The 12,943-nt window shown below is 38.4% G+C and overlaps 1 protein-coding gene across 2 annotated transcripts in view; it reads right to left on the bottom strand.

Annotated features, from left to right (window-relative positions):
* Window positions 1-6,798: 6,798 nt before the first annotated feature.
* Window positions 6,799-12,943, bottom strand: part of RGS7BP (regulator of G-protein signaling 7 binding protein) — a 40,493-nt gene continuing 34,348 nt past the window's right edge. For both annotated transcript variants that reach the window (XM_014965116.1, XM_014965115.1), the window contains 2 exons: window positions 12,405-12,475; window positions 6,799-9,955 (listed from right to left, as the gene is read on the bottom strand). In XM_014965116.1, the coding sequence (XP_014820602.1) occupies window positions 9,864-9,955; window positions 12,405-12,475 (163 nt within the window). In that variant the 3' untranslated portion in view covers window positions 6,799-9,863. The remainder of the gene's footprint in view (window positions 9,956-12,404; window positions 12,476-12,943) is intronic.

A 12,943-nucleotide genomic window follows, 5' to 3' on the forward strand; every position in this document is an offset into this window, starting at 1 on the left:
TGTGCAGTCTGCAAGGGAGCATAAATGAGGTCAAACAGAAGTATTACCCATAGGCATCCAAGAGGTGGGACTAAAATTGAAAGAAAAATAAATTCTGAGTGATACAGTATTATTACACACCTCTGCAGCTGAAGAGTTTTGTGTTCTTTTTTTTTCAGCAATAAATTGTGATGAAGAGTCATAGCTAAGAATTGCAAGAAGGCAATTATAGATAGGAAAAATTGCAGTGTCTAACTATAAACTTGGAACAGACTGAGTAACCTTACAGGTTTGATCGTTAAGGACTTAAAAGCTGCTGAGATAATCAATGCATATTGAACTCTGTTCAATGTTTTTATAGTTCAATTCAATTCAAACTCAATTCAATGCTTTTATAGTTGACAGCAACAAAGAAAATTGTAGCTGCAGATGACTCTAAAGAGTATCATGAGTAATGAACCTGACACGGTGCTTGTCTGTTTCATGCAATAATCAGTTCCAGGAACTTTTAAGGTGCGTTTTCAGCAGTTCATCTTTGCAGTTCCTCACGACTTCTCTCACCAGTAAAAAAAGGGCACAATCTGTATGTATGCAGACACGTATGTATGCAGTGTCAGATGTCACAAACCTTGTAACTGAACTGATTGCTCAGTAGTGCCAGGCAGCCTCCACAGTAGAGCGAGCAGTGAAGCTGTTAGAAAGGAGCTCTGACACTGCCATGTCTTGGGCACTTGCCTGTCTTAACTTGTCAAAATTACTGTACATCAGAGACTCTTTTAGGCAAAAGCACGCGCTTGGTGCCTCTCACCACAATTCCTCTGCCTCGGGGCAGAGAAGGACATTATTGGAGATTCTAAGCTACCAATCACAATAAATAAGAGCAAGGATGGGAAGAAAAGACATGTTTTTTAATACAACAGGAGGCCTCCAATATTGTACACTGATAGTAAGCTGTCTCAAACAGGCTTCAGATAATATGTAACAGAAACCTTTCAAAACAAAATCTAAGAAACTCAGATGCTGGTAGGTGTTTCACAGACCACAGAAGTATCTGGGCATTTATATTAAAAAATTTCTTAATACGATGCTTGACCCAATAATTTTATTTCTGTATTTAGGTAACCAGTATGATGGTTTGCCAGTACATGAGAGGCTAATTTGCCAAACAATCACTGGAGGATGCTTAAGTTTCCATTAGAGTTTCTTCCTCAATTCAGGTAAGCTCTCTGGGGAGGTATTGAAATTAAAGAAGTTCTGGTGGTATTAGGCCCAACTTCAGAATAAAAGAAGTGGGGAAGATGAGGAGGATGAAGTTTTCTTTCTAAAAGACTAGGTTGCTTGTGCCAGGGGCTAGGAGTATAATGGTACTGGAAGAAGGATGAAAGACTGGGATATAACCAAAAAAGCCTTTTTGTGGATTTGTACCAATGAGAACTTGAATATTTCTTTCAAAGGAGAAAAACACACTCAATTGTTTGAAAGATACCATTTTTTCAGATAACCTTGACTTCCTTCGGGAAATCTCTTCTGTTTTTTTAGGTTCTACAAATTCACTTTGCCAAACCTTTCCAAATCTCTGAAGTGTTCTGAATCTTAAATAATGCTCTCTTTCTAGAACATCTGACAGATACCTCTTCCATGTGCAATTGCTGTTTCTGATGTTACTGTATCTTCTCCTGGCTGAGAGAGATTAATTATTTGAATCTGGAAAAAGGTGGCCAAAAGAGTGTTGCTTTTGGATCAGCAACTCTTACCTTCCCAGCCCCGCACCTGCCCCAGCTTCAGAAGCTTTATTACTTTTCTTCTAAGTTGCAGCACAGAAGAGATTAAAAAGACTGTCCTCAGGGCTGACAGTAAAAATTTTTTCTTTAAATTTTCCCAGATGTCTAAAAATAATTTTCCAAGTTGATGTAGAGAAATAGGAGGTAAGTAAATTAAAGGAAGAAAAGACAGAGAAGAATAAATATTTATGTTCCGTTGTGAAATGAGTATATGTGTACTTTACATTTCATTAGATGGCTAAAAATGAATAAGCTATTTCCAATATGAGTGGAAAAAACCCACACATTTCTTATTATTAAATCAAAGGATTTTTTGCTCTTTTCTGTATGCTGTGCACAGATCTTTTGTATTCCTAAACAAAGCCTTAATTTACTACCTTTTCCCTCTTAAATTTGATAAGTGCATTGTATTGTGTTGTTTCAGTAAACCGTTACTGAAGGAACTCAAAGCCAGAAGAAAACTGGTATTTACTGGTTTTTGAGGTGGAAGGCATTATAACTCATCGTTATAGCAATGTTTACAGGAAATTAGAGAAACTTAACTTTTCAATTAGCAAAATCCAATCTGATAAGGCTATAGGCCTTCCTAAATGTTAGGGGATAAGATGTAAACAAAAGCAGAGAAAGCACTTAAAAGATAATATAAGTATACAAACAAGTTGGTATTATTTGTCCAGGAGCAGATTTAGGCTGGAAATTGGCAGAAGGTTTCTACGCATCAAAGATCTGCAGTCCCAGAAGAGCAAGAAATACAACTTCTGAAAGAGGGAGCTTGGTACATATAATGCCTCAAATGAAGATGTGGTTGCATGAGGCAGCAACAGACTAGGCAAACAGAACTAGGTGTCCAGAATTCCCATTACTACTGGTACTTAAATACACAAGGAAAATGGAAGGGATATAAATATCATACCAAGAAAATACACAGATAATAGGAAAAAAGGTCAAGTCTCAAGTACTAGTGAGGAGGAGACCAATAGTTCAAAGCTAAACGAGTTCAGACAGGAAAATGAAAAAAGTCTGAGACTGGCAACATGAGGCTAGTTCTGGACAGTAGATTAGGCATATGCTGTGAGCAGGTTAAATTGAAAAATACACATTAGAGGATACAAACACCAACTAAGGAGGAAAGGTATACCTCTTACTTGAGGTATGGCTGAGGTAGTAATTGAGATTTTAAAAATAGTACAAGGAAATAGAATCTCAGGAAAAAGATTTCTGGATTTAATATAAATGATTCAGCTGTGGAACAGTTTAAAGTCAGTGTTCCAACCTTTGCCACACTGTGATCCCTAGAAAACGTCTCCCGTCCACCTGTATTTAGCCTGGCTCAGTTCTTTTTGAAGCAGAAAAGGAAGTTTACGCAAGTAAAAGATAAGTTTTGCTGCCTGTCAGACAGTGCCTTGAAGGTCCTGGAACTTAAACAGGACTACAAACTTCCCAAAATAATGCTACAAATCTATTCTGGCTGAAGCAACACAGGACCAGGCAGGAGCAGAAATGTCCTCTTGTCCATGAAGCCAATAGGTTGCCTGCTTCTTACACGGATAATAAGGAATCTCACCTTTACACCAACGTAAGACCAGTAGGCATTTTAAAAAGAGGTATCAGTACATCACTGTGCATTTATTCCTGAAATGGGATAAAAGTAGGCTATTGTATTTTTCCCATTTGCTGACACAGATTTTTCTAAGCTGAATATCAAACCAAGATAAGACTAAAATTTAAAATTGTAATTTTAAGCTTTTGTTTCCTCATGATGTACTGGTTTTGGATGGGATAGAGTTAACTTTCTTCATACGAGTTCATGGGGTGCCGTGTTTTAGATTTGTGACCACAGCAGCCTTTTTTTGTTGCCCAACCTGGGGCTTGAAGTTTTCCAGATAGCAACAGATATGACTGGATACACAACAAATATCACACCTAGTTTTGGGTGAACTACGTCATTGTTTCTAAATCTAAGCACAAAAAGCCCAAATAGCAGGAATGCAATAGCGCTGAAGTCCCAAACAGCTGTAGGGTGAAGCACATCAACCAAGAGGCCCGTTCTGGGCTAGGCTGAGGGCAGTGCCGTGATTCTGCCTGCAGAGCACTTACTTTGGCAAGTGGTAGATGCAATGTCTGGGTAGAGGCAACTCCTGAAGGACCTGGCATTGCAGGCTGGCAGACAAAAACTGAACCAGAGGAGGGAATGACCTGCAGAAGGCATACTGACAGCATGTGATGTTTCCAGTTCTACACCTTTGCAGATTTTGCGTGCTAACTTTTACATATTGTGCAAGTTAACACGCAGCCTTCTTTATGTCATAAAGGATGAGGAAAAGGCTGAGGTGCTCAACGCCTACTTCGCGTTGGTCTTTAGCAGTGGAACTGGCTGTTCCCTGCACACCCAGCCTCATGAGTTAGGAGACAGGGAGGGGAAGCAGAATGAGAGCATCACTATCAAAGAGGAAGAGATCAGTGACCTGCTATGGTGCTTGGATGCACACAAGTCTATGGGACCGGATGGGCTATACCTAAGAATGCTGAAAGAGTTGGCAGATGTGCTTGTCAAACCACTTTCCATCATTTACAGGAAGTCATGGCTGACTGGGGAGGTCCCAATGGACTGGAGGGTGGCAAATTTAACACTCATCTACAAGAAAGGCAAAAAGGAGGATCCAGGAAACTATAGACCTGTCAGTCTGACCTCAATACCAGGGAAAGTCATGGAGCAGGTCATCTTGAATGCCATCAAAATCCACATAATGGGCAACCAGGGGATCAGGCCTAGTCAGCATGGGTTTATGGAAGGCAGGTCCTGCCAGACAAACCTGATCTCCTTCTATGACAAGCTAACCAGATTATTGGATGAGGGAAAGGCTGTTGATATTGTATACCTGGATTTTCGAAAAGCATTTGACACTGTCCCCCATACAAATCTGGTGGAAAAACTGGCTTCACACGGCCTGGACAAGCATACAATCTGCTGGATCAAACACTGACTGACTGGAAGGTCCCAAAGAGTGGTGCTCAATGGATTCAAATCCAGCTGGCGGCCGGCCACAACTGGTGTGCCTCAGGGCTCAGTGTTAGGACCATTTCTGTGTAATGTCTTTATTGACGACCTTGACAAGGACATAGGGTGTATCATCAGCAAGTTCGCAGATGACACCAAGTTAAGCAGGGGTGTTGATTCCCAGGAGGATAGGGAAGCCCTACAGAGGGACCTAGAGAGATTGGATCACTGGGCCAATATCAATGGCATGAGTTTCAACAAGGGCAAGTGCCAGGTCCTGCACTTGGGCCACAATAACCCCATGCAGCGCTACAGGCTGGGGGAAGTATGGCTGGAGCTGCCTGGAGGAACGAGACCTGGGGGTTCTAATTGACAAGCGGCTGAATATGAGCCGGCAGTGTGCCCAGGTGGCCAAGAAAGCCAATGGCATCCCGGCTTGTATTAGAAATACTGTGACCAGCAGAAGTAGGGAGGTGATTGTCTCCCTGTACTCAGCACTGGTGAGGCCACACCTCGAGTATTGTGTCCAGTTTTGGGCACCTCAATACAAGAGAGATATCGAGGTGCTGGAGCGAGTGCAGAGGAGGGCAACGAAGCTGGTGAAGGGCCTGGAAGACAAATCATATGAAGAGCAGCTGAAGGAGCTGGGACTGTTTAGTTTGAGGAAGAGGAGGCTGAGGGGAGACCTCATCACTCTCTACAACTACTTGAAAGGACACTGTAGAGAGGTTGGTGCTGGTCTCTTCTCACAGGTAATTAATGACAGAACAAGAGGGAACGGCTTCAAGCTCCAACAGGGTAGGTTTAGATTGAACATTAGGAAGGAATTTTTCACAGAAAGAGTGGTCGGGCATTGGAACAGGCTGCCCAGGGAGGCGGTTGAGTCACCATCCCTGGCTGTGTCTAAGAGCCGTTTAGATGTGGCGTTGGGGGATATGGTGTAGGGGAGAACTTTAGAGTAGGGTAGATGGTTGGACTCGATGATCCCAAGGGTCTTTTCCAACCTGAATGATTCTATGTGTTTACTGTCTACTTCTATATGCTTTTATTTTGCTTCTGCCCTGAAAACTTTACACTTTGGACTATACATAGATAACCAACTTTTTAGACAGGTTTTTTTTTCTGACTTGACATATCTGTGAAAACAAGACACTTAATACACAGGAATGGTGGTTATAAAGAATTTGGTTTTGCTCTGAAAGCTGGAGCTGCACAACGTTTTAATAAAAAAGAGTTGCTGGAACTTGACATATTTGACGGGTACAGAAATTGTGCTTCTTGTTCAAGCCCTGCAAGAGTTGTGGTGCCTTTATCCTACAGCATTTTCAACTACAAAGTTAAATCCCCATTCGGGATTTAGAAAGCAAGTACTGTTTTCCTCAGTATTTTCCTTAAATTGACTGTTTCTATTCACTCAAGCATTTACCAATATAAGTTGGCCCTTTTTTTTGGCAATACTTGGAAAATAAACAAATAAAAGAATGGTTCTAAATCATCTCTAAGTGATTTGTATATCATTTTGTTGTGGGAACTTTTAAACTTTGACTCCACATTGCCTGATTCCACTAAAATAAAATGTAGTAATATCATTAACATTTGTCCTTATTGGAACCATATGATGTTTCAGGGCTTAAAAAGTTTATTTTGTTTCTCTTTGAATTTTAGTGAAAGGTAATCCTCTGCATTCCTAACTAAACCAATTTATCCCTTAACACCTTTCAATTCATACACTTACCAGGCCTTGGTTTGTGGTCATTATCTATTGAAAGATAACTGGAGGACATTCCATTCACCCTTGATCACCAGTATTCCTTAAGTGGCCATAAAGGTTGGGAATTAAAGCATGTGTCTATTAGGATTAGCAACAGATATGATAAATAACAAGGGGTTTGAGAGAAGCTGCAAAATTGCTTAGAAGTACAGAAAGGCTTCAAAATGAGCAAAGACTAAAATATTAGTAGTCTTTTGTTCAGGAATAAGGGACACAAAAAAAGTTTCCAGAATAGCTAAAGGTAAAGGAATATGCACATTACTGTACACTTTAAAGCAGTGCACACAGGAAAGACTTTAAAGACAACGTATGTAAATCTGTTTCCATCACAGAATGTGCTAAAGTTGTGCAGCAAATTGTAATGAGGTATGACGGATGTCAAGAGCTTTGCATAATTAATTAACATGTATACATTTGTCTCATATATAACGTACACTCTATTCCAACAGATGTGATAAAAACACAGAGATTCGAGCTGTCATGTAACTTGGCATGTTAACTTAAGTGTGATGATATGTGGGCAGGTACTGCACTAAACAGGCTTACTGGTTAATCTTCCTTTGAAAGCAGTTATGAAAAGACATCACACTGAACTGATAAAGCAATGTATGTGTGTGTACTAATATAACAAGTTTTTGAAAGAATTAACAAGTTTGCTTTTGTGAAATTTTGTTCCTTCCTTTCTCATAGCATTGCTGCATATTTAGTCTTTTGTTCATATGTTGCTTTTTGGCATTAACACCTACAGGATTAATAAAATAGTAACAGTCTGTCTTTTTAATTTATGTGGAACCAAAATTAATTGGTTAATTGTAATTATAGATAACTCCCCAGACAATATTTTTAATAGCCACTAGACATCAGGAGTTATTTTTCCAAAATTTTAACAATTGCAAAACCTGTTGTTTCTCTGGGGATGGCGTCATAAGGCAAGTCTGCTTGTAGACTTCTAACAAAAACACATCATTGCTGCCATCTTTCGGTCATTCTTTACCTACTTATTATGGAAAACTAGGACAGTTAATGAGGACAGTTAATGAGTTAAGGAGGGGTAATGGTTTTAAACTGAAAGAGGGTAGATTCAGATTAGCTACTAGGAAGAAATTCTTTCCTGTGAGGGTGGTGAGACACCAGAACAGGCTGCCCAGAGAAGCTGTGGATGCCCCATCCCTGGAGGTGTTCAAGGCCAGGCTGGATGGGGCTTTGAGCAACCTGCTCTGGTGGGAGGTGTCTCTGCCACAGCAGGGGATTTTAACTAGATGATTTTCCAACTAGAACCATTCTACGATTCTATGAAAAATGCATTTGAACTCACAAGCACACAGCTTTGTGAGTGTGCAGGGATCTCCCTGCATTAAATGCCATGTACACTGAAGAACATTTTGTGACCTGAAATCCTTTTTCTGTGATATTTAAAGAATTCAGTCATGCATTCCTCAGATGGAATTAATTGTGCTTATGGAAACACACAATTTCCATGAGAGCATTTTAGATTTATTTGCTGTTATTGTAGTTAAAGTATTTATTTGAGGGCCTCATTTTTCAAATATACATTTTTTATCTAGGAGACAGAAAGGTGAAAAACGAACAGACTGGTTCTGTTCTGGAAAAAACCAAAGCACTCTGTTTTATCATCTGAGTGAAAAGAAAAATATCCTTCCAGAGAAATTCTGGAAGCTCAGTTACATGAATGCCTGAAACAGGAATGGTGTGGCATTCTGTCTTCCTGTCTTGGGAATTAGATTTGAATTTTTGGTCCTTGTTATTGACCCAACAATGTGGGTGTTTCCTTCCTTGTTCAGCAAACAGCATTCTAGGAGAAAAACCTGATATCAAAATGAGTCAGTTCAAACTTTGTAGGTGCCAGATATAGTTATAGCTATCCCCAACAAACTGGTTTCGGGAGTGTACTAGTATCCTAAAAAAACACATAGAATTTAACTGTATGGGTGTTTCATGTGACAAGGAAACAGTATCTCTTTATGCGCCACTAAACCCTCACACAGTAAGAAGGAATTTGGTTCCTGTTGATGTGCTGGGTCTTGGTGGAATGGCAGAAGGGCTCATAGTCACCTTCCTCATGTATTACTGACTACAAGGGTACGGTGACCTGCTCTATGCAATAATTAAAGACTGTTACAGGTTTCATAGCATTGCAGTCTAGTATTAGTCTAGTTCTGGTGTCCTGCCTATCATCCTGAAATCTCAGTACAATGAGTCTGACCTATTCATTTCTATTGCTGCTACTAGCTGTCAATTTACCATTTATATATTCATCACAATTTTTTACATGTGTTTGTTATCATAGTACTTGAAATGGAAAAATCATCAAAACTTACTGCACTACTCTGACAACAAAATTAGAAAAAAAAAAAGGCATATTATTGCAATATAACTAGAAGCAAGAAAAGAGTTAGTTTAAATAAAAATCTTTATTAACAATGTAAAACGTTTAGTATCTTAGAATTTGAGATAATTCTGGCATGCCCTATAGGAGTTAGTACTTAGTGATATGCAGACACCATGCTTTGAATTCTATTGGAAACAAAATCGGTTGGTGTTGTGTTTTACATTGTTTATTTTAATACACCTTCTTTTCATAAATTATTTATTTTTTCCAAAAGCTTGTAGAGACACTATAGGCTTAGAAGGAAATCTGTTGCTTCTACGCATTGTACAGTATGTAGATACTATGATTTCTCTGTATTTACAAGTTCTAAGTATTTTCTTATATGGTTTGTGTGCCATAAATTAAGATATTTTTCTATGAAGCTTTTTAATTGAGATATAGTGGAAGACTAAATATGAATGAGAGCACAAAAAGCAACTGGAGGTTTTGTGCAAATTCTGTTACAATATTGTTTAAATGTTTCAGAAGTTTAATACTTTTGCTGTTAAATAGTTTTCTATGCTTAAAGACTGTTAGAATATGATCAAGTATTTTAATATGATACTAATAAGAGTACTGTACTATGCACAAACTTTTAGCTGCAGTTCAAACAATAAAAAAAAACTTAAAAATTATCTATTAACCATAATTCATGTGTCTTTTCTTGGAGTGGCTGAACATAAGCATGCAAAACATACTTTAAAAAGTTTTTAAAACATTCTTAGTTATGTTAGATCTATTCCACAGCTGGTTTTTGACCACCATAACTTCAAACTATTAAAACTCTTATTTTGAAAAGGGGGATGAAGCAGAAGAGAAAAAGGAATAGGCTAGTGTAGAAAATGTACTTTATAATCAAGAGTAGTAATGTTCATCTTTTCAGTGGCCAAATAATAGTGGTTTAATCAAAGTAATGGTTTTCTTGGTGCTTCTGTACTTCATCTTCTAACTTGAGACAAGGCAACACAGTCCAAAGAATCTTCGCTTCCGTCTTCTTACCAATGGATACGGAGTCAAGTTTAGGAGGCTGCTATCATCTGTGATGAAAAAACCCACATTTTAATACAACTATGTACGCATGTACACACACAAAGGAGTTTACTTCATTTATGTGTTCTTACAGCACCTACATGATCAAGTAATAGATCCCGTCGTTCTCTGCATAGAGCAAATAACAACCTGCATTTTGTGTTTAAGAGTCTTACAATGCTAATTATCAGCATCTCCATAATAATGCGATATAAATTTTGGTGAGAAGAATACCAGTTCAATGACAAAGGCTAAAGGAAATTGCACCTCCAGTACTGGGAGACCTAAACCACAATGTTCCTGTATAAATGAATAATGTTAGAGTTCCAAATGAAACATAAAGATAAGTAGCTTGAGATGTTGCAGACATGCAAACTTGGAAATTTTGATCCAAAGCTTAAATTCTGGCCTATTTGAAACATAAAAACCCCTTGTTGTCCATGTCAGGGAGAACTGCCATTTAAAACTGCAACACTGGAACATCTTTCCACATCAAGAGAAAAAGCACTTGTCTGGGAAAGTTAGCACAGTATGTTCACCCTGTTGCTGGTTAGCTTTCTACCTTTTATATTAACTCCTTTTAAATTCATATAAAACGTATATATTAGTGTCCACACTTACGATAACTCATGCACTGTCAGTGAGCTATCTCACAAAAACTTTAGCATTCACTTTGAATTTGAGCTATCTTCAGGCACTGTTTCAGGCTAAGAGCTCTGCCTCATTATGTGCCTATTCTGGTTACATCAGGTACCTAGTTTTGATCGTATGCTCTAGACACTACTGTAACAGAAATACTTAAGAACACAGGTAAGAGATCATTTCATATTGTGAGTCAAGCTTATGAACCATATCAACTAAATTTCTTAGCATAGTAACTTTCCTGTTCTCACTTAAGAAAATTCCACACGAAAAAAAACCAGGTCTGTGAGGAGTCAGCAACATTTTGTACAGCTTTTCTGAGCTTGCAATAGCAAAACACTCAGTCATTTACTGAAAGCAGGATTGGGTCTTGTAAAGATAAACTCATTCAATGGCATTAATTCATCTCATCATCGCTTTCTTAAACAGTACTTGTAATTCATATACATGTCAAAATTACAGTCCAGACCATATTAATTACCTATAATGTTATTTGTTTGTTCTATTTACTTATACTGTTATCTATCTTTAATTAATTAAAGGTCTTGGAATATTTCAAAAATGTTAAGGGCTGTGTGAATAGTGAGCATGACTGTCCATTCCTGAGGCATCCGTTCTGAGAGGTCACCTGTAAGCTATGATCATGGTTGGAGTCTGTGGGAGCTGCAAAAACACCATTTAAGATTACCTGATCCTGGGACATGTCTCAGTGCTTTTAAACTCTAGTTGCTAAGTTTTCTACCCTGCTGCACAGGTGATCAGTGATTTTCTGGCCAGTGTTGAAGGGTAGACTAGACATCAGAGAAGAATTCTGTATGCCCTTATCTCTGTTCTGAATTCAAGTCTTTATATCCCCCAAATTTGTCTTTTTCTTCCTTATTTCTACCATGGTCCTTTCTTCTTGTCTAGGCATGGACTTTATGGCATTTTTCCAATCTCTACAATGGCACATCTGCATCATGTATCATAAGCAGCTCCCTTTCTCCATTCACATAGCTTTCCACCAAGCCATATGGCTATGAACTCTTTACTTGTATAATGAAATCATCCTTTCTGTATTCATTTCTTTCCATATTATGATGAATGTTAGACTGCTTAGTTACTTGGGACAAGATCTAAGACACATTAGGCATAGTCCATCAGCTGCCACTAAGCAAAGACTACACAGCATTTAAGAAATACACATTATCAAGAAAAAAATAAAAAATTATTATCTTTTTAATGTTGTTCACATGAAGAAAGAGAGTGCCTGCGTATGTGGAATATTTAACACTGCTAGGCCACAAAATGAAGGCCCACTGCATAGGATCCTGTGCCCCTGCATTTGTATAAGGTGCCTTATAGCTGGCTACTGGGAAAAGCAGGTTGCTAACAGATTCGAGGCAAGTATCTTTTCTACACAGGGTCAATGTCATGTCACAGAAGCTACAAGCCTTGTAGGGGTAAAGCAAACCCCACCAGTCAGTAGGATCCCTGTCATAGGGATCTGTGCAATTTACACCTTCACTACCTTTGAAAAAGAAAGCCTCCTGACACAGGGAATTAGTTGTGTTGCTGCCACCAAGTCACCAGAAAAAGTCTTTTATTTTATCTAGAGATACTGTAACTAAAATTCCAGAATATTTCATGGGAAACTCGAGGGTCCAAAGTTCACATACTGAATTCTGGTTCCACTCAATCAGTAGGGAAAAGACTTCACCTAGATTTTTCTTTTTGCAACTTCTATTAAAAACCCCTAGATTTCTTTGGATGTGATGGAAGGCAAACCCTTTAATTGTCTTCATTTTCCTTACATGAAGAAAATACAAAACCTACCTTGATTTTTCAGTGGTAAAGGCATAGTCTCCCTGAGTTTACTTAAAAGGTTTTTCATTTCTCTCATATCTCTGTGGAAACAAAAATGAAAAGAGGTACAATAGAACAGCAGTTGAAGACTTAATGGGGAATGGTTCACAGTATAGCTTTATATGCTGAAATAATGGAGCAACAAATATCAAAACCTATTGGGCAAGTATTTGGTTCACACACATGTATCAGAAGATGCATACCAAAATGAAGAGCAGTAGATTTAATAAGGGAGCACTTTTAAGGCAGTCTGACATTAACTATTCATATCTGGTGCAAATTTATGATCTATTCTGGCATTTGAGTATTCCATATTAAATGAGTTGGTGGGCACAACATGATCCTAGTGGGAAAATACACAATATGGCTAGTACACAAGCTAGTACTAATACCAACTTAATACCCCTTATCAGCAGTTTGTAGCTTGTGCCATGAATGGTTTATTGCTTAGAAGGAAATTACAATGCATGTAAGTAATCCATGACACTTAAGCTCTCTGCAAATTAAGT

Source organism: Calidris pugnax, unplaced genomic scaffold (assembly GCF_001431845.1).
Source record: "Calidris pugnax isolate Ruff unplaced genomic scaffold, ASM143184v1 scaffold273, whole genome shotgun sequence".
Lineage (NCBI taxonomy): Eukaryota > Metazoa > Chordata > Aves > Charadriiformes > Scolopacidae > Calidris > Calidris pugnax.